We start from the raw sequence: 27,990 nt of genomic DNA on the forward strand, positions 1-27,990 counted from the left end.
CAATCAAGGTTAGCCTTCGCTCATGTAGCAGTCAAGAGCCTGTCCACCCCATTTATAAAGTTGGGTGCTAGAAACATGCATGTGATCAGGGATAACACCTGCAATTGGTGATCAAAGGCTAACAACATGCATGTCATCTGAGTTAGCCTTCACCCATGTAGCAGTCAAGAAGCTCTCCCAGCAACTCATCAACTTAGGTGTTAGCAACTCGCATGTGATCAGGGAACAAGCTCTCTTGCCCACTTATCAAGCCAGATGTTAGCAGCCACATGTGATCAGGGCTAACACCTACACTCGGTGATCAAATGCTAACAACACACATACGATCGGGGTTAGCTTTCACCCAAGCAACATTGATGTTAGTCAACAGAACGAGAAGAACAAGAAACATAGGGCAAAAGTAAAGGATGAGATGAAAGGAACAATAAGTCCCACAATAGACAATCAAAGACCAAATCAACAACATAAAGTATTATATAAGAGCATTGGCATTGGTCTAGCCAAAGCCTAAGCCAAAATTTGGCTAAAACTAGATGTTTTGCCTAGAAACCAAAGCCATTCAAGTATAACCCCACATTCGGCTAGGTAACTATAAGCCAAAATAATAATACAATATTATTTTTATTATTATTTGTTTTCATATTTTGCAATTATACTAACCATATGTTAATTAATAATTTAACTATTTTTTTTTTCAACCTAATCATCCAACACATACCACATCTACAATTCATGTTGGGAATGTCTTTGCCTTCTCATAGCAATTCATACGCATTCATCATGTCCAATAAAACTCAATGAAAATATGAAAAGGAAAATCAAGCTCAGTATAAAAGACACGTTCAATATAACTTAGTATCAAAACCAAACCAAACTTAGTATAACTTAGTTCAATTCATACACCAAACTTAGTGCAAATATGAGTTAAACCAAGCTCAGTATAACTCAGTCCAATTCATAAACAATCAATATAAAAAAATCACAAATTATCAATATATATAATCAAATACAGGAGAGTGAGGGAGAAAGAGAGAGAGGAGAGGGTTCGAGCAAAAAATTTGTAATATAGAGGAAGAGAGATGCAGGAGAGGAAATGAAGATACTGGAGAGAGAAACTTCGGATTTGAAATAAAGCAAAAACTTTCTTCAATTACCATTTGTTTGACTGCTGAGAAATCGTAGGAAAAAAGGAAAGAAAAATCAAGCCAAAAAGTTCTCTTGCTTAAGAAGCATTTCCTCCCTCGTATCTTTCTGAGCAGCAAAACAAACCAAAACAAGCATATCATAAGATTTTCTCGTAAAAAAGGGAATTGGAGCAAGAACCCTTACCTTTTGATGAGAAGTTGCAAAAAATGAGGGAGAAAGAAGAAAGACAGGGGCCTTGTTGGATGGCGTCGGGGGTTATGCGAATGCCAATGTGAGGGGGTTCTGCGAGGGAGAAAAGGAAGAGGAAAATATGGGGCATTGGGGAACTAAAAAACAAGGGACCTAGGGACCTACGATTGTGAAACAAATTTTGAAATTAAAAATTTCTTTTGGTTATGAATAGTAACACGTGAAATTTGGAGAAGAGTTTGGAATTACTATAACTCAAAAGTGGAGCTGAGGATTTTTAACTACTCTAATGCAGACCATTTCAGTGATAGTTAGGCAAAATTTTGAGATGCAAATAAGTCAATGACAGTGCTCTAACATGTTAAGCATATCACAAGACGCAAGCCTATCAAACCCAAGACAATGCATTGCAAGAACAACATACAAAACAATAAGAAGAAAGAGTTCAAGTCTAATGGGCTAGGCGTCTGTCTTAGGGTGAGCTAACAAAAGCCTCTATAGTGTCCACATCTTGAGGTTGTATTCGGCCCCCCAATTCGAGTCACAAACCTGAGTAGCACGGCGACCCGAGGGGAAAGATGGACTATCTCATTGTTGAATGACTTGAGATTAGCGTCCAATTCATCAATGAGTCCTTGGGACCATGCAAGCCTAACCTTCATAGTCTTAGTTATAGGGTTCAGCTAGAAGTAATACCCATCATATTTCTTTAGGTCCTCCTTGACAGATCTAAGCCAAGTGTTTGAATTGCCCAACTTGCTGCTAACGACTTCAAGATCTAACTCGAGGCGTCGACAAGAATCCTCAACCTATAAGGCTCTCTCTGCATACTCGAAATTACACTCTCTTGCCATCTCTAAATTAGCCTCCAGTTTATTGCCACGGTTACATTTGGCCTCTAATACGTCTTTCAAAAGCGCGGATGCATACTTGGTCTCTACCTTGCACTCCTAGGCTTGGGCCAAGTCACTCAGCGCCCTCTCTAAAGAGGATCACTCCACATCCAAGGCACACTAAAGGCTAGAAATCCCAACCCTCAAGGGATCTCAAACTCCTAGACATGTGAGTGGAAGCCCAGTCAGGAGCATGCATGCACCCATTTTTCCTTTGCTTCCATCTTCTATGAAATAGCTTGGCAAGCTCTCTCCATAAAGTGTAACCCCTTTATTGGCGATGACAATCCAGTCAATCAAAAAGTGTAACCCTACAACATACAAACACAAGTTAGCTAACCGCATAGAGAAAGAAATGGCACAAACCAGGGAAGAGGTTATGTACCAGGTAAAGAAATAATTTGAATTCCTAAGCAATTTGGGCTACTACAGGATCTAAAAAGTCGCTCGCTAGTGGGATTGATGCTAAAGGTTGAGCAGGGAAAGGACTAAACATCTCTGAACAAGGATTGGACTCTCTAGTAACCTTGTCAGGTAAAGTGTGGCTTGGTTGTTTGGTGAGAGACACCGACATAACAAATGGAGACGATAGTATAGGGAGTGCCTCTAAGGTCGCCAAAGGAGTCATGAATTGGTTCCCCTATTGCTCGAGGGAACTCTGTGTTTCCTCACTAGGAGTAATGATGATAGGTGAGGAAATATCCCCGAGAAAGGGAGCCAAAGGAACTTCCTCACCAAGAAGAACTTCAAGCAAGAAAACACATACCGGTGAGGATGCTATAGGAACTTCCTTGCCAAGGGTATTGATGAGAGGGAATCTACCCACAGGGGAAATGTCTACTCCTTTGGCAATATCAAAAGTTTCTCTACCGGAGATAGTAGCTTGTGCTAACGAGGGCGAATCAATTGTAGCCTCAACATCCCAGACCATGGCCTAAAGGACAATGGGGGCTTGCTCGTTCTTGCCAACTTCTAAAACATCAATAGAGTCACTTGTGCTGAAGGAAAGGAAAACGACTCAAAGCTTTCAAACAAGGCCTTAGGGAAAGAGCCAGGGAATACATCCAAAATCGAGTCAATGAATGAAGTGTCTAACACTAAGTCCAAGTCTTGAGCCCCTTGGTCAATGACCGTCGTGAGGTGATCAAGCTATGCTAGTAGGGGTGAGGCTTTAGTTTCTCTGTGTCCACCGGTTAAAGGAATGGTGTGTGATTGTGGATGCTTGGTGCCCTTCCTTAGATGAGCAGAGTTGCGTGGGCATGTGACCCAACGCAAGCTCCCCCTCGATGCAATATTTCTCCTCTTTAGGGTCTGACGAGATCGAGGCAGACCACTTCTATAGACAAGAAGGTCATTAACCCTCTAAACTAAGGGCCTGTTTGCCTACTGCTCTTGATTGGTCCAAAAATACCAAGAAATGGTCTATGTTTTGATGAGTGTATGGAAGTGCACTCTAAATGCCCTATCATTGGATTAAAATGCTAAAATATGAAAAAAAAATCATAGAAATTAATGTATATTCTTGAATTGAGTTTCTATTTACTTTGAGATACTCGTAAGCAGATTTTTATGTTTAATTTTAGAGTTTATAAAAGAGTGATACAAAGCCTAGTCAAATTCAAAGAAGGACTTTCATGAGATTTGAGAGCAATTTGAATCAAGAAAAAAAATAATCACAAAAAGGAAACTGCAAGAATTCCAGGTCTGAAATTTGCTAGGAGATAGCCTGGACATATTTTAGTATTTTAATTGTAGCTTTCAACTCACATATCAAATTGATGCAATTCTTAATGAGTTAGAAAGCTGATGGGCCCCAAGGCGGACCAAGTCTTAAGGATCAATTACAAGATTAAGAGCCACGAAGATCAAGGGAGCAATACAAGAATTGGTGCAATCCAATTGGGATCAAGCTAGCAAGAGCCCAACACTCATTATGGGCTTGAAAGAAGGAGAGCTAGTTTTGATCCACTTGATCCAAGCTATGGAAGATACGACTTGGGCTTATTATTATTGAATGCCGTGGACTTATTGATTTCATTAAAAGGGCTTATTTTATTAGTCAAATGAATTAATCAAGAATAATTGGGCTTGGGGGTTGTCCAGCCCACACGTATTATTTCTAATGAACTAGGGTTTGGGGAAGGCCTTGTATTTTGGCCAAGGGTTTATTTGGAAAGTTTTAATTTTATGTCTTACTAGGGTTTCAGAAGTTACTGTAGCGCGGCGTATGGAACTGTTCACGCTACAGTACCCGCAGCATTGTTTACTTAGGGTTTTTGGGGATTGTCTATTTAAACCAATTGTAACCTCATTTGAGAGGCAGACTATATGGAATTGTCATTGAGAATTGAGTTATCTCCTCTTGTTCTTCTTGAACTTTTGAACTTATCAAGGGTAAATCAAAACCTTTGTGGCGTTCTTCCTTTGTAATCTAGGTTCTTGAGACGGGTTCTTCAATGGGTCTAGATTTTGATATAATCTAGGTTCTTTGAACGAGTTCTCATCGGGTCTAGATTCTCCATCCATATACCTGAATTTGGCTTTCTTGGGGTTGTTTTTCCAGTATTGTTGTTGGGTCTCAAAGCAAGTCTATTGGGGTTCACATCATTTGGTAATCAGAGCAAGGTTTCCAATCAGGTGTAATTCTATCTTTTATCTATTGTATCTTTAATTCTAGAGTTTCATTGTTCTAGGGTTGCAAAAAAAAAAAAAAGTGCAAAAATTCATTTTTCCTAGGGCTGCCAGATTACTCTATCATTTTGGTTTCATGTTTATCAACATTAGATGGCTAAATTGCTTGTTTGTGGGCTGCCAAAATTTGCAGCATCTATAGGGTTGGAAATTTCTGGGTTTCTTGCATCTTTAAGTTTGTCAATTCCTTGGAGTGTCGTTTCATTGATTTACTTCTATTTCCTTGCCAATTTTTATGTGTTTGAATTCAGTTGTTTGATTGTTACAATTGAATATTGCTGTTTTTTATTGAAATAGTGAGAAAAGAAAGGAAAAGAATAGAAAAGAAAGGAAAGGAAAAGAAAAGAAAATTTGAAAAAAAAAATGTTTAGGAATCCGAATTTTTTATTATTGAGTCTTGTCCTTAAAGGGGCTGAGTTACCCGTTGTTACTTCATTCTAATTGTTATCTTGTTTTGTAATTACTCTTTCCGTCATATAAATACCTTGAGTCTCGTGTCATTTTGTTCCGTCTGTGTTTCTATTGTTTTTGTTTCTTTAGACCTAATTACTAGTTGGAATAAAACAAGGTTGTATTATCTTGATTAAGTTCAATTAGTTCTTCAAAAAAAAAACTTGAGTGGGAAAAATCTTGAGGTAAAAGGCAAGAGAGTGTGAGATCATTATCGGAAAAGCCAATTAAGAGTTAAATACGAGTGGAGTGCCATTATTCGAGTGTAAACATGTAAGGGAGCGTGTGAGGTCTTTTTTTCCTCTAACATTCTTTTCTTGTGCAGAGCATATGATGTCTCATAAAAATGACTCATCACCAAAGGGGATGGTAGATAACTCATTTTTTGTGTTGCAGTCCATGTAACAAAAGTTTGAAAGGTTAAATTTGAAGTTGGGGGAAGTGAGGGATAAGATGGAACAACAAGGTGCATTGATTAGAAATTTGCAAAGTGAGAGAGATAGGAGGAGACGTGAGCCTAGTATGGAGAATAGGCACAATAAGAATGAAGAGTATGGCGAGTCTCTTGTTGTTAGGCATGCTCCCAATACAGAATTTAAGATGGATGATATAGAATAGCAAAGAGAAAATATTTTTCATACTAGATGCCATATCAACAACAAGGTATGTAGTATGATAATTGATGGGGGAAGTTGTACTAATGTTGCTAGCAGTACTTTAGTTGAGAAATTGAATTTACCTACTTTGAAACACCCTAGACCATACAAGTTGAAGTGGTTGAATGATTGTGGAGAGGTTAGGGTAAATAAGCAAGTGCTAGTTTCCTTTTCAATTGGGAAGTACAAGGATGAGGTGCTTTGTGATGTAGTGTCTATGCATGCTGGCCATATTTTGTTGGGGAGGCCGTGGCAGTGTGATAGGAGAGTGATCCATGATGGGTTTAAGAACATGTACAGTTTTCAAAATGATGGAAAAACAATCAAACTTGCTCCTTTAACTCCAACACAGATCCATGAAGAGCAACTCAAATTGAAAAGTGAGGTTGATAAAAAAAGAAAGAGTAAAAGTGAGGATGGGGAAGAAAGAAATAGTGAAACCTCAAGAAAAATAGAGAATGAGTTGAAAGACAATTGTGAGGCTGAGAGTTCAAAAAAAGATGTTGAAAAAGGGATTGAAAGAAAGGAGAGTGTAAAGGAAAAAGAGAGTGAAAGAAATGAGGGTGATGTTAAAACCACAAGAAAAAAAAGAGAGTGAAAAGAAAGATGAGAGCGAAGAAAGTGAGAGAAAAACAAAGAGAGAAGTGAGCTTTTATGCTAAGCCAAATTTTAATACTAATGGACTTAACAAATCTTTGCCTAGTGTTGTTATCTCTTTGTTGCAGGGATATGAGGTCATGATTTCTAGCGGTGTGTTTAGTGGATTGCCACCTATTAGAGAGATAGAGCAATACATTGATCTTGTGCCAGGTGTGACAATCCCTAACCGACCTTTATTTGAAGAGCATAAGTCCTTGGCGCACTTGAAGGGACAAGTTAAGTTGGATAGAATGCATGCCAAGTGGGTTCAATTCATTGAGACCTTTCCTCATGTAATTCAGTACACATATGGTAAGAGAAATCTTGTATTTAAAGCATTATCAAGAAGGTATGTCCTTCTCTTCATTTTGGATGCAAAGTTATTGAGATTTCAATATGATAAGAACTTGTTTGTTAATGATAATGGCTTGACTAGTGTGTATGGAGTACGTGAGAAAGCATCGTTTTCTCATTTATACAGACTAGATTGGAACTTGTTTAGAGAGAAAAGACTGTGTGTTTCTACTAGTCTTATGCGTGAGTTGCTTGTGCATAGATGTGGCTTGTTGAGAAATTTTGATATAAAGAGAACTTTAGACGTGTTGCATGACCATTGGTGGGAGTACTACTTGCCATTCATTAAGTTTGCATATAGTCGGAGAGGTCACTTTGGTATAAAGAATATTTTAGGCATGTTGCATGAATATTGGTGGGAGTATTATTTTCCATTAATTGAGTTTGCATATAGTTGGAGTGGTCAGTTTGGTGTAAAGAAGAGTTTACGTGTATTACATGAAAACTTTTGGGAGTATGGTTTGCCATTCATTGAGATCACATATAATTGGAATGATCATTTTGGTGTAAGGAAGACTTTAAATGTGTTTCATGAACATTTGTGGGAGTATCATTTTCCATTTATTGAATTGTTACATGAATGTTTGTGGGAATATCATTTTCCAATTATTGAATTGTTATATGAATGTTTGCGAGAGTATCATTTGTCATTTATAGAGTTTACATATAATAGGATCATGCATACTGATACTTCATATTGTCCTTTTGAAATTATTTATGGTTTTAATCCATTTATTTCTTTTGATTTAATGCATTTACCTGTTGATGATAGAAGTAGCTTGCATGGACATTTCCAAATTCTTGATAAAGTTAATGATACTTCATATCTAGTGGATCTTCCAAGTAAGTATCATGTGTTTGCTATTTTCAATGTTACTGAATTTTTTTCCCTATGATCCAGGTGGAGTTTCGAGGTCGAATCCTTTTGAAGAGAAGGGGAATGATGGGCCCCAAGGCGGACCAAGTCTTAAGGATCAATTACAAGATTAAGAGCCACGAAGATCAAAGGAGCAATACAAGAATTGGTGCAATCCAATTGGGATCAAGCTAGCAAGAGCCCAACACTCATGATGGGCTTGAAAGAATGAGAACTAGTTTTGATCCACTTGATCCAAGCTATGGAAGACACGACTTGGGCTTATTGTTATTGAATGCCATGGACTTATTGATTTCATTAAAAGAGCTTATTTTATTAGTCAAATGAATTAATCAAGAATAATTGGGCTTGGGGTTGTCCAGCCCACACGTTTTATTTCTAATGAACTAGGGTTTGGGGAAGGCCTTGTATTTTGGCCAAGGGTTTATTTGGAAAGTTTTAATTTTATGTCTTACTAGGGTTTCAGAAGTTACTGGAGCGCGGAGTATGGAACTGTTTACACTACAGTACCCGCAGCATTGTTTACTTAGGTTTTTGGGGATTGTCTATTTAAACCAATTGTAACCTCATTTGAGAGGCAGACTATATGGAATTGTCATTGAGAGTTGAGTTATCTCCTCTTGTTCTTCTTGAACTTTTAAACTTATCAAGGGTAAATCAAAACTTTTGTGGCGTTCTTCCTTTGTAATCTAGGTTCTTGAGACGGGTTCTTCAATGGGTCTAGATTTTGTTATAATCTAGGTTCTTTGAAGGAGTTCTCATCGGGTCTAGATTCTCCATCCATATACCTAAATTTGGCTTTCTTCGGGTTGTTTTTCCAGTATTGTTGTTGGGTCTCAAAGCAAGTCTATTGGGGTTCATATCAAAAGCTATCTTTGTGACGCCCCCAAATCCCACGTACGAACACGGGAAAATCGAGATGTCGGGATGATGACAACACGGGTCACCACCCTATCGCCAAGTGCCAAGTGTCTGTACATGCAACAAGTGTGCAAAAGAAAACACGCAGCGGATAATTAAAGTCTTATAACTAAGTACCAGAATTTTGTCTTTGTTTAAATACAAACCCGTTCAAAACATACATAATAAAATATTACAAGCCACAAATATTGTTTCAACACCAAACTACAAGGCATGACACTCCAAATCAATACTCCGGTGGAGCCGCCTCCTAGGGCTCAGCCTCTTCCTCCTCCTTGACCTCTGCATCAAAATCTACAGTACCAAAAATGGTGCCACAAGTAAGTAAGATCCAAACGCCACAAGATAAATACATATTAAACTCAAACCATATGCATGAAAAAATGCCAAATGCACATGTCCCATAAAACCACATTTTTTTCCACGAATGCCAAAATCCCATTTTGGCCCAAAACGTATCCTTTAAAACCAGTCCTCGCCATTATCTCATATAATGGCCCAAATCAATAAACCACTATTTTTCCAGAAAATGGATCACATAGCCTCAAAGATAATCTCGCCATTTTTCCAGAAAGTGGCCCGTATCCAAAATCCAAAACCCGATCCAAATATTGGATGCACCATGCTCTCCCCTAGGGATCATCCGCACACTCTGGCTACTGTGCCACACCGCGGGTAATGACTATGCATGTGACACCTAAACGAGCAATGCCCAGTACTCGCCCCCAACGCGTACCTGGACCAGGCTATCCTCTAGTCCCCACCAGCCTAGGAACCACGAAGTCGACACGACAGCGTTACCGCATCGTGCGATCCGGTCGTCGCCTAGCGACAACTCAGAGGATGTCACTTAGTATTATCCACTCCCGAGTGACCAGAGGAGCTCCACCGAGATAATACCCCATCCCGGCTTGGGGTCGTGATACACACGCACCCAAAAATCCATTTACACAAATAAAACCAGATTTTCTCCATTTAAAAGAAATGCACATGAATGCATCATGCAATGCACGCCTCAAGATACAAACATCCAACCAATCACAAAAACAACAAAACCAAGCAACTCCGCCCTCAATCCATCCGACTCCCGAACTCCTCGGACTAAGTCCTGAATCAACCAACCAGTCAGATAATTTATTGTAAGAACAAAAGTATATTTAAATCTAAAATGAAATTTGAAAAATACTTACAACGCTATAAGGTATTTTTTGAAAGATCACGACGTTGCAAACAGCGAAGAAAAAGTAACGTAACAGTGTATTTTACACTATGGCCGTGGGTTGTAAATTACCCACTTTCGAACGGGGATAAACCAAGACTTGAAATTAATAGAGAATGACCTAGAAGGGTTTATGAAGCTATTGGAAGTGAGATTGGCTGTGGGTGGTGGCGCACGGCGGCGGATCGGTCACTTGAAGCTAATTTCGGCCTTGGAGAGTGAGGGAGAGTGAGGGCTATACACAACTCCGTTGTCCATGAAATTTCTTGGTGAAGGTCATGGTGATGAGAGAAACAAGACGGTGGTGATGAAACACCATGGGTGGTCGTGTATGGAGGCGTACAGTGGTGCAACTGAAACTCTAGCTATGGAGACCCATCAGAGAAAAAGAGAGAGTTAGGGGAAAAGAAAATGGGGAGGAAGCCCTTGATATGATGAATCCATTGGTGGTGCTTGGTGGCTGATTTGGCCGTGTATGGTGGCTCAAAGAGGAGAAAAATGCTTGAAGACCCATTTGTTTGGAGGAAAAAAGAGAGAGATTGGGTGGCCGGCGTAGCACACCACCGGTGCAGTAGAGCTTGCCGGTGTGGGAGGGACATGCCGGAGGTGGAGGTGGGTCACGGCGACTGGAGGTGGCACCGGCTGGGAGCTTGGACCGAATGGAGAGAGGGAGAGAAGACGTGCGTGCGTGGGAAGGAGAGGAAAAAGAAGAAGAAAGAAAAAAAGATGAAAAGAAGGAAAAGAGAAAGAAAAAAAGGAAAAAGGAAAAAGAAAAAGAGAAAAGAAAAGATGAAGAAAAGAAATGAGGTCCAATCTTCACCTCCGGAGTCCAAACACTGAATCGACGAAAACAATTTTAAAAACTATAAAAAGACTAAAATAAATTAAACACCACATCCAACTTAAATATAATAAATAACTAATAAAAACAACAACATAATTTTAAATCTAAAAATAAACTAAAATAAATTACACAACAATTTAAAATCAAAACGATAATTAATATAAAGAAAGCTCCACAAAACAAATATTACAACTAAATAAATCCAATTAAAATAAAATAATTTAAAATAAAAGAACTAATATTTTAATTAAAGTAAAATACTCCTTCAGTGAAAATGCACGTAAAAACAGGATGTCACAATCTTAAAGGGTTATAAATTTGTCTCTAATAAGGATTTCTAAATTTGAACTCTTGAAGTACGTACGTGGCTGTCAAGATGAGTCATAAAATTTAGGCAATTGTTTTATACGGAAATCATGAAGACATTAGAGTTTTTTCCTACCCTATATAAGTATATCATTAGAACAAAACTGAGGAGAACCAGCAGTGCCATGGTGAGAGGATGGACTAAAGAACGAGGAGTCAAAATTAATTTCCATGGCCGTCATTTGCTTTATTTTTCTGTTGAGATTTTCGTTGTCCATTCTATGTATGTATAACTAAATTCTCAAGTAGGACTAGGGATGAACTTGTACATTATATGGTATTTTTAATTTATGTATTTTATTTTCAATTACTAAAACACATTTGTTTTATCATTCTCAATTCATTGTTGATGTTTTTTTTTTTTTTTGAATAATCATAGAATTTATTTTGTTTATAGATTTAGTCATACTTTTTCTATTGAATGGATTGGTTCTTTGATTATACTTGGATTAATTATTTATCTATATTGATTTAATTTTTTTCTACAATATCGCACCCTGAGTTCTTACAGAAAGATCTTGATGAAGCCATAGAATACCTCAATGAACTTGCTAAAAAAGCTCACACTTGGACTAAACCTAATGTTACTGAGAACACAAATAGGTCATGACCTGTAGGAAACCTAAATGGTGGTAGAATTTACCATCTCAGGGAAGAGGATAATCTAAAGGCTAAGGTTGAGATGCTCACTAGGGAGATAAAGGTGTTAAAAACTAAGGATTTAAAGCCAACACACATGGCTACTTGTGTAGAGTCCTTTGGGTTGTATTTTGTGTGTGGTGGGGTAGATCACCTAGTTCAAGAGTGCCCCAAAGTTGCTAAAATGAAGGGAATATATGAGGAGCAATGTAATGCCTTAGGTATGAACAAGAAGCCTTTTGCACATTTCTCCGATACCTATAATCCTCGGGTTGCATTATTAGTCCAATTTTAGCTGAAAATCTGAAAACCAATAACTGGCACATCCACCTGGAGCTTACCCTACACTGTATTATGCATCATCTTCTTCTAGGAGCCCCTTAAAATATACTTTACATGTTTTTATTGAGGCACAAAGTAAAACTAATAAAAAAATTAAATCTTTAATTACTCAGGTTGTTGAAGAAAACAAGGAGATAAAGAGCCATGTTTCCAAAATGAAGAGATACTTGAGTGTGAATGAGCATGGCAAGTTTCCTTCTCAAGCTCAATCCATACCCTATGGTAAAAGAATTTGAAGGATGTGAATGCCATTATGACATGAAGTGGCAAATCCTTACACATCCCAACAATTGATAAGTTAGAGGATATTGAAGAGGATCAAAGCAATGGTGGTGCTGAGCTATCCAAGGAAGTTGAGGAAATAAAGAGCCCAGTTAAGGTATCATTTCCTCTAGTTTTAAAACTGAATAAGTGAACTTTTGATCCTAGCAATGAAATCTTGGATAACTCAAGCAGGTAAAAATTAACCTCCCCCTTTTGCATGTTATTAAAGAAGTTCCTACTTATGCAAAAGTTCTTAAAGATTTATGTACAGTTAAGAGGAAGCAATATGTTAAGAAGACAACATTTCTAACAGAGCAAGTTAATACTCTAATTGAGCAGCGAATTTCACCTAAGTACAAGGATCTTGGTTGTCCAACAATTGCATGTAATATTGGGAATTATGAGTTTGGCAAGCCTTGCTAGATTTAGGAGCTAGTGTTAATTTGATGTCTTATTCCATTTATTTGCAGCTTGATTTAGGCAAAATTAAGCATACTTCTGTTGTGGTTCAATTGGCTGATCGTTCAATTAAGAAACTGAGAGGGATTATTGAGGATGTTTTGATCCAAATTGGCAAGTTTTATTATCCTGTTGATTTCTTAATTTTGGATAATCAGTCGGTTATTGAGTCTAACTCTAAGGTTCCTCTCATATTAGGTAGACCTTTTCTTACTACGGTTAATGCACTTATAAATTATAAGAATGGGTTGATGAAACTATCTTTTAAAAATATAACCATAGAGGTCAACATATTTCACATCAAGAGGCAGCCCATAGGGGATGATGACTGCCATTAAACGTACATGATTGATGCACCTATAGACAATGGAGTTCACATAACTCATGATGTTGATCCCTTTGAATATTCCCTTATTAATTTTGAGTTTGATACTATTAGTGATTCATCTGATATTGTTAAAATTTGTGCTATTTTTGATAAAATTTAGGATTATGGAACATGGGCATGGCAACCAAAATTTGAGGAGTTTCCTAAGAAAAGTGAAAAATAAGTTCCTTCAATTATGGAAGCACCAAGAGTGAAATTGAAACTTTTGCCTTTCAATTTTGCCTAAGTCTATAATGTTTAAGGTTAAAATGAAAGTGTTTCATGATAAAAGTATTTTTAGGAAGACGTTTAAGCCTAATGATCGAATACACCTTGGTCTAGACTTACAAGCACCTAGGAGAACTTTGGTCTACGTGGACTAGTCCCTTTGTACAGAAACATGCTTTTGAAAACATGGAGGTAGAAATTGAGGATCCTAGGGATGGCTAAGTTTTTAAAGTAAATGGTCAATACCTAAAAATCCTCATTAATGACAAGTTTCTAAAGTGGAAGAGATTCCACTTGTAGACATGGTCTATCCACCTTGACCACAACATGTAGGTATATATTTTCTTTTTCTTTTTCTTTTCTTTTCTTTTCTTTCCATTCTTTTTCTTTCTTTTTTGTTTGCTATTGTTTTCTTTGTTTTTGTTTGTAAGTTAGTATCATTTTGTCATTTCAGGTTACCATATTTGGTGCTTAGCGAACTACCCACGTCACTTATAAGGTGTATTCTACCATTTTTAGTTACTCTCTATTCAGTTTTGATTCTTAACATTGAGGAAAATGTGTCATTTAAGTTGGGGAGTGGTGGTGCAAATTCAGTATTTAAAATCCTTGCTGGAACTTTGTGGCATATTTTCATGTGTCAATTTTTTTTTTAAAATGTGCATCACACATGCATCCTTTTCACTTATGTACTCATTTTCATTCATAGCCATCTTCATCAATTCACCAAACCCACCATAATAATTTTTTGCTAAAGCATTCACAGAACCCCTAATGCACTCATCCAAGTTTTGTGGTAAGATGGTAGTTTGACACATGTAGTGAGATAACTCTTTTGCTTAAGTATTCATGTGAGTTTTGGAAAGGATTAAGAGCGTACAAATGCAGTAAATTGTGATAAGCATTAATTGATCTATTGAATTGGACACTCCTTTTGAGAATATCATTACATGGTTTGTGATAAGATGATGGATATAATTGGAATATTACAAAGGTCAACTTAGGATCAACATTTGAGCCTTTCAAGCTAACCCTTTCCATCATAGCCCCTAGTACCCAACTTTGAGCAAATAAATATATGTAACTTTTTCTTTTCATATGCCCACATCATCCATGCCTCTCCATATTGGAGTATAGCCTATACATTGATTTTTCTACCATTTTTACTTCCAACTATATACTAGGTGTGGAATTTGCATTTTCTTTCTGTTGTGTTGGGTTCTCGAAATTTAAAAAAAAAAAAAAAAGTCAAGGTTGGGTAGAAATGGCAAGAATACCAAAGTGGCATGTGCTTGCTCATCAAATTATTAGGAAAAAAAAAAGAAGAAGAGGAAGAAGAAGGAAAAACATTATTATTCGATGATATGAAAAGTTGGATAGTACATCAAGTGAGAAGTGTGGTCTACTGAGATATTTAATAAGATTTCCTTTGTATGTACTTGAAAGTTTTTGAATCATTTTCATCACTTTTCTCATATAGCCCCGAACCCAAGCCACGTTACAACATTTTATGTTGACCATTTTGATCCTAAGTAAGTTTTTCGAAAGAGTGGTGAAAATTTCATTTGTTAGTATTCCTATCATATGATCAATATTTGCTTGTTGCTTATATATAATTGCCTAATTCCCCATGAGAGTGTGTGTACACCCATTGTCAACTCCATAGAGAGAATCCTCACATGAAACACTTTTATATTCATGAGTTATGGAGTTGAATCTTTCACTTGAGATGTTCTTGATGTTGCATGTGTCAAGCCTTTTGGTTAGATGTATATAGTTTGGAACACACACACTCTATAAATTGCTATAAGTGAATTGATCTTGATAGATTATTAGATTCCTTAGATTATTTTGATATGTGAATCTGAAAAATGTGAATTAATAGACTATTTTAATATTTTCTTTAGTTCATTTCATCTCTTTTGCATAGAAATTACTAGGGACTAGCAATAAGCAAGTTGGGGGGTGTGATGAGTGTATGAAAGTGCACTTTAAATGCCCTATCATTAGATTAAAATGCTAAAATGTGAATAAAAATCATAAAAATTTAAGTGTATTCTTGAATTGAGTTTCTATTTATTTTGGGATACTCTTAAACAGATTTTTATGTTTAATTTCAGAATTTATAAAAGAGCAAGTCAAAACCCAGTCAAATTCAAAGGAGGACTTTCATGGGATTTGAGAGCAATTTGGATCAAGAAAAAAAGAAAAAAAATCACAAAAGGAAACTATTAGAAGTCGAAGTCTAAAATTTGCAAGGAGATAGTCTGGATATATTTTAGTATTTTAATCGTAACTTTCTACTCACATATCATGATGATTTGATTATTGATGCATTGAAAAGCCATCTTAAAGGATTATAAATTTGTCTTCTATAACGATTTCCAAATTCAAACTCCTGAAATACTTACATGGCTGCCAAGATGAGTTCTAATATTTATGCAATTTTTCTATATCGGAATCATGAAGACATTAGGATTTCTTTCCTATCCTAGATAAGTATATCATTAGCACGAAACTAAGGAGAAGAACCAACAATGCCATGATGAGAGGACGAACTAAAGAACGAGGAGACAAAATTAATTTCCATGGCTGTCGTTTGCTTTATTTTCTCTTGAGATTTTTTTGTCCATTATATATATGGGTAACTAAATTCTCAAGTAGGATTATGGATCAACTTGCATGTCAGATGGTAATTTTAATTTATGTAGTTGATTTTCAATTACTAAAACTTTTTTGTTTTATCATTCTCAATTCATTGTTGATGTTTTCTTCTCCAAATAATCATAGAGTTTATTATGTTTATGGATTCAGTCACGCTTTTTCTATTGAATGGATTGGTTCTTTGATTATATTTGGATCAATTATTTATCTATATTGATTTATTTTTTTGCTGTAATATCACTACCTGAGTATATTGTCGTCGTTGGATTTTCTCAATAGTGATAATAATTTACGTATTTTAAAAATGGAGAATGATTTTTCAAAATGTTACATTTGGTTTAATTTTGGTTTATAATTATATATCTTCTGATTGAGAATTTTGAAAATTGAGTTCTTAATTGAGTTAGTCAATAAATTAAAAGTAATTAAAATATCGGATTTGTGCAAAAGATTCCCGACGTTTTACTATTCGTCAAGTTAAGTACTTTTACAATTAATCAATTTGCTTAACTTTAATTTACATTTAAAATTAATTTTTGTTCTCCGTTAATCATTTAATATTTTTTTTTAGTTTCTTTGTTCCTTCTGCTATTCTTTTAATTTGTCTCTATGTGGAATCCATACTCCAAAGCTATGCTACAATTACCGCGTTATTCTTTGGGCGTAATCATGTTTCTATTGGGTGAGGATCACGTTAGGCTCAACAACATTATGATTCTCCTCAATCCATGAATAAACAATACTCAAAGGCACAATCTCACTCCTGGAAAGACTGACTTCAACATCACAAACATTTGGAACACGACACTATAAGGCCCAAACTAGAAAGTCACAGCAACCAGTCTCAATGACGGGGAACTCCCGACCTACTCCAAAAACAAAGAACCAAGTTTAACATGAAAATACTACAATTCCAAAAGCATAACTCTATAGCCCACTGGCGAACAGAAACTACACTAGTTCTTATCATGCTGCCTAACACCATGAACATAGAAAAACACGCAAGCAATAAGATTGGCATTCTCCTCCCATGCGGCCTCCAAACGATGTAGCAAAATAACATAATCCTCTAAGCATTGGGTAAGAGTTGGGTTGGAGCCATGTCTAAGAAGTCCAAGATGACATGAACGAGGTGACAAAAAGTGAGTCACAACCCCACTAGAAACATACCAACATATAGTCTAATGTACTCGGCAACCCTATCTGAGTTGACAATGACATGTTGGGATTCATGGAGAATGACATACAAGTCTTGCATGTAGTCCAACTCCTTCTGATTAGTGTTAATACTCCAACGAAAACCTTCCAAGGTCATCAACTGTGAGAACCTATCACTACAATCCTCGTCCTTGGACCTACATGGTCTAGAAGACTGAGGAGTGAAGCAAGAGGTGTTCTTGGGAGCCATTTGGAGTAGAAAAGTGAGGAGATTGAAAAAGAAGAGATAATGATCTTAGTGGACACAGAGACTGTAAGAAGTTAAAGAGAGAAGACCGATGACGGTTACCCGCCGGGGGGGGGGGGGGGGGGGGGGTTGGAACAACAAGAAATGTAGTGGCTGAGTCCAAAGGGAAAACTCTAGGCATCACAAGCAAAGAAAGCATGTTGAAAAAATCTCGTGTTTCACTCTGCATAAAGGGATGTGTGTAAGATGAACCAACGGATTTTGTACTACATGACACAATCAATCAGGTGAAGAAAGGTGAATTGTTAGACATGAGAAATGAACAAATAGCATTTCACAGGAAGAGGAAGAGGAAAATTCCCCCCAACACATGCTTTGTAAGAATTTACAAGGTAAATGTTAGGTCAACTTATATTTAATAGGTGAGGAAGTACATGCAGGCAACTAAAGACCATGTTCATGCGAGACCCACGTAATAAAAGGACATAATTTTGTTTATTCATACCGTATAAGAATAGAGAGAGATAAAGGCTAACCACCATATCCCTGTAAAATAGGGATTGGTTCAAAAAGATATGCCCTAGAGGGGGGTCTTAAATTTGGAAACTTAACAAACCACATTACAATGAGATACATATCTCTGAAGATAAATCTAAGCTAGATATCCATATCGAATAGGCAATGACACCAAAAAAGGTAACATACTAAAATTGGGCACTGAATGTCATATCCATGGAGAAATTTAGCCATATTAGGTCAGTACAACCCTTATAAATATCACCTAAGGTATGTACTCTTTCAGAGAGATTCTTGAGTGATCATGGTATCATAACTAATTGCTAATTTAAGCATTGTTGGCATTTCTCACTAGGTATTCTTGAGTGATCATGGTATCATAACCAAGTGATCATGGTATCATAACCAATTTCAGAGAGATTCTTGATTTTTCCTCTTGCTTGCTATGAAGTTTTAATATAGGAAAGAACCGTAAGTTTCACCCATTTGCCTTCTACATCGCAAATTCATTAACATATATGATAAAAGATTGGAAGAAATTTCTAAACTAAAATTTTCCCTAAGTACTTCAAGTGGTAAAATCCCAAATCCAACAACCCTAACCCTAGCACCTCATAAAACCAAGCCACCAAATTAGATAAAACAAAGATAGATGCAAAAATGGTGATGGGCACTATGGTGGACTGAGTCTTAAAGATCTCTTGCAAGTTCCAGATAAGCCAATCACAAGGTTAAGAGTTAAAAAGATCAAAGAAGCAATACAAGGATTGGTACACTCTACTTAGGTCGAATTTGCAAATTTACCGAGTAAGATCCCAATATTCAAGATGGGCTTGAAAGAAGATAAACCAGCTTTAATCCATGTGATATAAGTTACAAAGGGGGGCGGCATGGCCTAAGGTTTAATGTAGACTCTTTATTTCAATAAGTATAGGCATGTGGGCTATTTTATATTTCTATGGTTGTAGGCATTTGGGCCTATTTAATTCATTAAGTGAACTTCTTTTATTAGCTATAGGCATATAGTTTAGGATGTTTTGGGCTTAAAAATGTTCAGCCCATGTCTTTTAATTAATGAAGACTTTAGTCGGCCCTAGGGTTTCATAGAGGGATTAAAAACAGCCTTGTGGTCGTATTTTAGACAAGTTTTAACATAAATGAAGTTTCTTTATAGAAAACTTCTAGTTTTCTCTACTTGTTCGTAATTGAACTAAGAACTTATCAAAGGCAAATCCTTTGTGGTGGTCTCACCAAATCCAGGTTCTTGAAATAAGATTTTAATGGGTTTAGATCATCTTGACTTGATTCTTGACTTTTTTGGGTAAGTTTCAATTTGATTGTGGGTTTAAGGGATTTCAATCTCACGGGTTCACATTAAATAGACTACAAACATGACCCCCTATCCATCAATCCTTACCTTCAATCAATGTTAGCTAAAGAGAAAAAGAGACAAAGGAGAGAGAAATGCAAACAAACGAATAGATAGAAGGGGAGGGACGGAAGAGATAGAGACTCACTAGCCAGGCAAGGTGGCTACGAGCACGACAACAAGCGCATGACGATGGGATGAGTGACGAGAAACTCCAAGAAGAGAAAAAGATTATTGAGCTGGGGAGAGAGAGAAAGCACATCGGGGTTGGGGGAGAAACTGAGAAAAAGCAAGGGAAAAAGGTTTTAGCTTTTAAAAATTTAAACGATGATTTTTGCGGCAGTTTGATATTGCTGTAAAAAGACTAAAGTCACATTGCAATTTTCATTTGTTGTCCTTTGCAGCAGTTTAATGTCGCCGCGAGACACTAAAAAGCTAGTGAACAAAATTTGAATTTTTGCTGCAACATCAAAATGCCGCAAAAGTACGACATTTTTGCCACAAAAAGATACAAGTGTTCACTTAATTGAATCTCACCCTTAGCGGTAGAAAATCGTGACGAGTCTAAATTGGCTGCAAAAGATGATTTTTAGCATTGATTTCACTAGGGATGGAAACAATTTGGTCGCAAAAACTCTATAATCTTGTAGTGGATCTGAATTATTCTTTCAAGTTGCAGGATGCGAGGGCCCACAGTAGCATATTGAAAATTCTGTTCTTCTATGCACAGTTGTCTCATGAAGACGTTGTGCAGTCGGCTGATGTGGCATCATGCCACGTCAGCTGAAATGAAAAAAGAAAAAGAAAACAAAGAGGAGTTGTGGGTTTGCTGTCTAGAGGGAATGATGAGGTGCTTACTCAAAATAACAGTGTGTGAGAAAAAATACAGACATCTCTGGATCTAACAAAATTTCATTTTTTCTTTCTCGCTTCTCTCTCTCACTTTCTTGCTGCCCAAACAACCATACGAATGCTACTATCTCTCTCGTTCTCCTTTTCTCTTGCTTTTTTTATTTATATCTCTAGCTTGTTGTCCTTCTCTTGCCTCATCTCTAGTCCAAACGCCTACAGTACCCCGAAGAAAGTGATATAAAGAGAAAAAGTGAGCTTTTATAGGGAGCATAAATATTTTTAGCTTTTTCTCTATCCAGGATTTGTAATGGGAGCTCGTTGCTCCAAGTTGTCGCTCTGCTTTTGGCCGTTGAATGCCAATCTCAACGACTCCTCCAATATTGGTAGGATTTTCTTGCTTTCTCGATTTTCAGAAAAAATACGATTGCTGATCTGGGTTTCTATGAATTTTAGGGCTTGATTTTTGGCACTGTCGAGAGGGAAGGGGGCGTGGTGTAAATTACAAATAAAGGAGAGGGGAAAAATGTAAAACACTGTGTTTTTATTTTTTACCATATCAGTGGTGGGCCAGCAGTTTACCTGTCACTTGAGGGCAGGTGACTGCAAATAGAATTTTCCTTGAAAATTATGCCGTACAAAATTCTTATTACAGCTAAAAGACAAAATGAATGAGTCCTAACTAATTTTTCAAAATATTTTTTATTTCACAGTAGTCCTTATACATCCCCTGATTGCATGAAAATTTTAGATTTTTTTAAAGTCTTATTTGCAACTATAGAGTCTGACACATAAGTTTATCCTATAATATTTATTATTAGTTTAATATTATTTTCCAATACTACAAATTCCACCTTCATCTGTTCTCATTTTATAATATAAAATGTGATATTTTTATCAATCTTTGATAATCTTTTATTTGAAAAAAAAATTATAAGTTAATCAACAATAACAACTAATCTTAACGAGATAAATGCTGTCGAGAGTTTATTAACCTTTTTTTTTTTTTTTTGAAGGGAGAAATGCATCTGCATTCATTCATAATCGAAGTTACAATTGTGACTTATCAATACAGGAGACCCGACTATAAGTCAACTAACGCAACTGTTCAGGAGCTTCCCCGTCAACAAATTTCTTTGTGACGGACATTTTCTAAACTTCTACACCTTCTCTCCTGACAACAAATCAGAAGAGAAAGCACTCTGTCAAAACCAGAGCTTAAACAACCTACCTTCCGAAGAAGAGAGGTACACACCCGCTCCATCCTCCCAAGGAGGAGGAGAATAACCAAACTCTCTCCTCCCAAGGAGGAAGAGTACTAACACCTACCTTCCTCCAAAAGAGGAGTAGGACTAACACCCACATTCCTCCAAAAGAGGAGTGGGACATAAGCCTATTTTATTATTTATAAAACTAAAGCAAAATTACTACAAAAAAACTAAAAGTAAAACTAAGGGCCGGTAAAACTAAATAGCCCAGCCTGAACTACAGGCCCTGCCCGAGCTAAGGATCCAGCCCGTAGGGCCATAGGGGCCCAACCCGATTAGGGTTTCATCTCAACGCAAGCCGCCGCCACCCATCTTCCTCCCCACAAGCCTCTGCATCCTTCCCCCGTCCCTGCTCAGCCCTTCATCCCTACAGGTTTCGACAGAAAGTTTAGCCGCTTCATGAAGGATGCGGCGTACTCCCTGCTCACGGATTACATCACCGTCTCCGTCACCCGGCCACAATCACCAAACTACTGCAGCTAGATTAAACGGACACAGAGCCAAATCCAAATCCAAAACCACACAGAAACGAAAACCATACAGAGACTAAAACGGACACAGAGCCACCCGAGGCTTATTCCTAACCCCTATTCAAACACCAGATCTAAACAGATCTAACAACCAAATCGAAAATAAAGAAGGACTAAGAAAAAACCATCAACACTGCGACCCCTGAGTTCCGCCACCAACCAGAAGAGTAACCACCTTGAGAAGCTTCCGGTCTCCACCCCAACCCCTTTAAAGCCTCCATGCAGCTCGGCTTGCACCCCGTAACCACCCTCTGTTTTCCATGGTAAAAACAGAGATCCTTAACCCCGCGGGAAGCACCCCGAGCCAACAAGCAAACCATCATCCCCAGGAGCAAGTCACCCGATTCAAACTCACGCCGTAACCCTCTGAGGAACATCCCACAGAAGACTATACAAAACAGTCAGGGATCTCGCCCAAAACCGCAACCGAGAACCTCCACCTCAACAGAAAAACTCTCCGCCCAGCTGGGTGTAAAAAAAGAAGAAAAGGTCTCGGGTCACAGCCTCTAGTGGAGGCCTCCGGAGCCGATCTTATTTCAGGATAAAACATTGAAAAACAGAAGAGAAAACAGAAAATGGTTTGGGGGGAGGGAGGGAGGAGCCGAAGCTCCACCTCCCTCGGACGGATACCTGATTTCTTTTACCTAGAGAGAGGATAGAGCTTCTCTCACTAGTATGTTCCAATTTAATTACTAATAAAAAGTATATTTGAATAGTATTTGAATGTTGAGAGTTTATTAACCTGATAGTATACGATCCGATTCAAAATTTTGGATTCAAAACCCGTCACTTCTTATATAAAATAAATAAATAAATATCAAGATAAATGCCGTATTTGTATAATTTCTTTAATCGGATGATCCACGTCCTTGACAGTACCTCATGTCCCGTCTCCACCACATAATACTGATAATAATAGTCATGCCATCACAGCGATAAGGCTCTCTCTTGCCCATCTTCTTCCTTTACGCACTCCTTAGCTCATACAGAAACCACAAGGAAGAAATTTTCTATTTCCCGATAAAGTGAAGAGCATGATTCTGTCCAGACAAATCAAGAATTTCTACCAGTCACCATTTCTACCCAACCCTTCAAAGCTCCAAAAGCGAACAAAGCCAGAGACCGTTTTGGCACCAAGAAAGGCAGCAGTGGACAGAAGGAAAGTTGCCATAAGAGGATGCAATGAACCGGAAGGAGAAAAGAAGACGGAGAGGCGAACTTTCTTGACCCTTGAGGAAGCCGGGTTGGTAGAAATGTCCGGCCTGGATACTCACGAGCGCTTTCTTTGCCGTTTAACGGTAGGGGTACCTATTTTTATGCTCATGTCCAGGGAATCAGAAATTATAGAGTGGCATTGATCCTTTAGATTTAAAATGTTTGTTGATGTTTATGCATGCATGATATATGCAGATATCGTCACTGAATCTACTAAGAGTTATTTCGGAGCAAGAGGGATGTCCCATCGAGGAATTGAACGCCGGAAGAATCTGTGATTGGTTTTTGAAGGATAAGCTGAAAAGAGAACAGAATATAGGGTCTGCAGTCCTTCAATGGGATGATTCTGGGTTTCAGATTTGAGCCTTCAACTTGTTCTCTGAGTTAAAATACGATATTTGACCTTTTATGGAGTAATTGAGTAGCAGTTATTATTGATTTAGTTGTGCGATGCTTCACAAACAATGAATTGTTTCGGTGTAAAAGATCTGTACGGAAATTGTTACATTTTTTTAAAAATATTTAAAATGACACAATCAGTGCTCAATCAATGTTGAAAACATGGCGGTTTTTAGAGTCTTCTCTCTTTTCTCTCTAGGGAAATAGAGGTGAAGTTTTTAGTGCGCCCACCATGTGTGTAACGGAAAGTGTCAAAAGGCAGGGGTGAGTGGGGGTTACGAATATTCCGCAAGAATAGATAGATGAAGGTAGCCAAACACAACGGAAGGGATGGTGTGAACAGTGAATGAATTGGAGGTTCAATGGGAGAAATTCCGGCTATCGGAAGAGGAAAACCTGAATATTGAGATGGAGGAAGGGGTATTAGAAGAAATCAAACTTAAGGGGATAGAAGCCTGGTAGGGAAAGTATGTATGGAAAGAAGTATCAGAGCTGGTGGGGTTGACAATGGAGATCAGTAGAGCAGCTAAGTTTCTGGAAGTTGGGCCGAATGTATACGTAATAACTTCCGAAAACGAAGATGATAAGCAGAAAATATGGGAAGGGAGACCATCGTTTTTTGATAATCATTTACTGGTAATGAAACGGTTCGATGGTCTCTCTCCACCCTAGAGAATGATTTTCGAGCAGGAAAAATTTTGGGTATAGATGTTTAATCTACCCTTAGCCTATATGACCAAAGAAAGGGGAGAACAGAATGGCCGTATAGTAGGGAGGGTGGAGGATGTATGGAATGCCCCGTCCTTGGATGGGTTGGAGAATTACTACAAGTTACCTATAAATTATAATAATGTCTTCCAATATAAATAAAATCTCTCAAGAATCCAAAACAAAACTTAAATTGATCATTTTCAACTTAATACATAAATTCCTCCACAAGGTTATCAAAGCAATAATCAAATAACATAAATCCATATTTCCACAATCTTCCAATAACCTTAAAAAATAAACTGATAATTCAATAGGTCTTAATATATCCAAAAGACATAAAGAAACCCAAATACTTAAAACTAAACCCTTCTATTAGCAATAGTACCCTTAGGTACTTGACTTCCTATCCACAGCGTGTGATAACCCACTCATTCTTTATTCTTTAAGGAAAAATCTAATTGTAAGCATAATTGTGTATTGATATGTGCACTAATGTAAAATAATTGGTCAAAACGTAGATTTTATCAAAAACAGTGATAATTTAAATTTTAAATGTGAATGAATCAATATTAGTATGCAGATTAATGTGCAAGTTTGCTTGTACGTAGCAAAACCCATTCTTTAATAAATAGCTTTGTTCTACGTGCCGAGTCTCAATGACGTATTTTAAAAGATATCAAGGGGATTTTAAATCAAGTTCGATATTTTAAAGCTTACAAATATTTTAATATTCTAGAAATATTTATATGTGATATTTCCAGTGTTATTAGGTCAAACTTGTTTTTAAATAACACAATTATAATATTTGGATGAGCTCTAAAAATATTATAAGTGTGAACAATTATTTAAATTAAATATTTTACTTATTTAAAATATTAAGAGATTTACATTTACGCTGAAAACTCTAAACTAATTTAAATAGTTTTATTCTCTTCGAGTGATTAACGAGATTTCATCATTTTTAATTAATGATGAAGGAATATTATTTTATAAACTTTATAAAATAGTTATAAAATAATATTCTATCTTAATTCCTCTCAGTGTTGAAATTTTCGATTGAGTCTTCTCTCGTTTTGCTCTCTGGTGAACGAGGTGAAGTTTAGAGCAGGTTTTGTTGTGAAGATTAGGCTGTAGTTAGTGTGAGCAATTATGGAGGATATTCAAGAGAGATGGAGTCAATTAAAGTTGACAGAGAGTGAGTCTTCGGTGCTGGAATTGGATGATGAGGGTGTGTCAGAGATGAAGGAGAAAGGTGATAGAAGTCTGGTGGGGAAGGTGTTCACCGATCGTATGGTGAGTAAGGAGGTTCTTGCATCCACGATGGCTAAGGTGTGGAGGATCAGTAAACAGGCTGTTTTTCATGAGTGTGGGTCAAATGTCTTCACTGTGACATTTGCTACACAGGCAGATAAGGAGAAGGTCTTAATGGGAAAACCATGATTGTTTGACAATGGTTTGTTTGCTCTTAAGCTGTTTGATGTGTTGAAGCAACCAAAACTGATATGCTTTGATTATGAAGAATTATGGGTGCAACTTCATAACCTGCCCTTTGCATTCATGAATAGAGTGTATGGGGAGAAGATAGGGAGGACAATTGGGAGAGTTCTGGAAGTTGATGTCCCGAGTGATGGGATAGGGTGGGGAAGATTCCTGAGAATAAAGATTGAGTTGAATTTATACCAACCTCTAGCAAGAGGGAGGATGATTAGTGTGCAAGGAGAACAGGTGTGGATCCCGATCAAGTATGAAAAATTGCCTAAGGTTTGTTTTATGTGTGGTTTCTTAGTCCATGCAGATGGAGGGTGTAGATCACAAAGTGAATCATTGTCTCAGCATGCTGAAAAGATCCAGCAGTTTGGTTCATGGCTTCGTGCCTCTCCTTCCTTTATTAAAAGAAGCTATTCCAGTGGAAGGTCCAGTAATGGTGCTGGCAAGAGGTGGAAGAAAGGTCCAGTGGAAGGTGGGGGATCTGACTTTGATTCGGCTAACCATGCAGGCGAAAATCAAGGATCTCATCCAAGTTCAAATTTAAATTTGGATAAGGATGAGAGTGTGGAGTTTGTTGCTTGTTCATATCATCAAGATATGGATAAGAGGGAAGTTATAACAGAAAAGAGGGAGGGATCTATAGAAAGGAAGGGGAAGGAGTGTTCAAACTTGCAGAATCTGATAAGGCAGGAAGAGACAGTTAGGGAATCAGTTAACCAGAATCTAGTGGGTCACGTGGCGAATATACATAGGAAGGGAGAGTTGGGCTTGAGTATGGGCCTGGGTCTGGATGCTGGCCCAATTATGGAGGCCCAATGTTTTAATGCATTGGCTAAGGAGAGTCCAAATCTAATGGGTATGACTAATAGTGTGATCCAGCCGGGGTTAAGTGCTGAAGTAACAAGTCAGTCTAGTGACAGAAGGCCTATGATCACTAGAGGAAGGTGGAAAAAATGTGCTAGGGGGAAAGCTATGGACAGTAATATTTTAGCCTCAGACATGATGCTGAAAAGAGGGTTAGTTGATGAAGAGGATGGTGGTGGGAAAGAAGCAAGTAGGAAAAGAATAAAAGTTAACAAGGAAGGTGCTTTTATTGATGCAAAGTTGAACTTGGTGGCGGCTGCTGAGCAGCGCCACCAAGAGCAATGAAAACCTTGAGCTGGAACTGCAGGGGGCTTGGTAACCCTCGTGCAGTTCATGACCTTCACAATCTTGTGAAGGATAAGGGACCAGACTTGGTTTTCTTGATGGAAACCAAGTTAGAAGCATATAGATGGGATTTTCTTAAGAGGAAATTGAATTATGAGGGATGTTTTGTAGTTAATCCGGTAGGAAGAAGTGGAGGTTTGGTTTTACTATGGAAGATGGAAACTAATGTGATCATTCATTCATATTCTAGATTTCACATTAATGCAGTAATCAAAGCAGAAAAGGAGGATATGGAGTGGCAGTTTACTGGATTCTATGGACATCCAGAGGTGAGTAAGAGACAAATGTCATGGGATATTTTACTGTCATTAAAGCCTTCTAATCCTATGGCTTGGTTTGTTTGTGGGGACTTCAATGAAATATTGGCTCAAGATGAGAAGAGAGGAGGGAACCTGCGATGTGAGTCTCAGATGCATAAATTTAGACATGTGGTAGATATGGGGGGTTTGTTTGACTTGGGATGGTCGAATTCCAAGTTTACATGGTGCAATAGACACAAGGATGATACTTTTACTATAGAGAGACTAGATAGAGGCTTAGCCAACAGTGAATGGTTGGGGTATTTCAACTCAACCAAAGTGGAAACTCTGGTGGCCAGAAGCTCGGATCATAGGCCTTTGTTCTTTTCAACTCAAGACCTACCTGCACAGAGAGGAGGCTGTTATAAGGCTTTCAAGTATGAAGTGGCTTGGGGTCAAGAGGAAGAATGTAAAGAGCTTATAAGCAAGGAATGGATGCAGGAAGTTTCAAATGTTGATCCTATAAAAGAAGTCCAACAAACTTTAAAAAACTGTAGAGTATCCTTATCAAGATGGAAGAAATC

General features: G+C 37.6%; 1 protein-coding gene across 1 annotated transcript; it reads left to right on the plus strand.

The window, feature by feature from the left end:
• The first annotated feature begins 23,022 nt into the window (after nt 1-23,022).
• LOC122279577 lies at nt 23,023-23,802 on the plus strand. The gene is made up of 2 exons (XM_043090276.1): nt 23,023-23,443; nt 23,556-23,802. The coding sequence occupies exons 1-2, from the start codon at nt 23,180-23,182 to the stop codon at nt 23,721-23,723; spliced, it is 432 nt and encodes a 143-aa protein (XP_042946210.1). The 5' UTR covers nt 23,023-23,179; the 3' UTR covers nt 23,724-23,802.
• The last annotated feature ends 4,188 nt before the right edge of the window (nt 23,803-27,990 follow it).

The sequence above is a fragment of the Carya illinoinensis genome, chromosome 10 (genome assembly GCF_018687715.1).
Source record: "Carya illinoinensis cultivar Pawnee chromosome 10, C.illinoinensisPawnee_v1, whole genome shotgun sequence".
In the NCBI taxonomy this organism is placed as follows: Eukaryota; Viridiplantae; Streptophyta; class Magnoliopsida; order Fagales; family Juglandaceae; genus Carya; species Carya illinoinensis.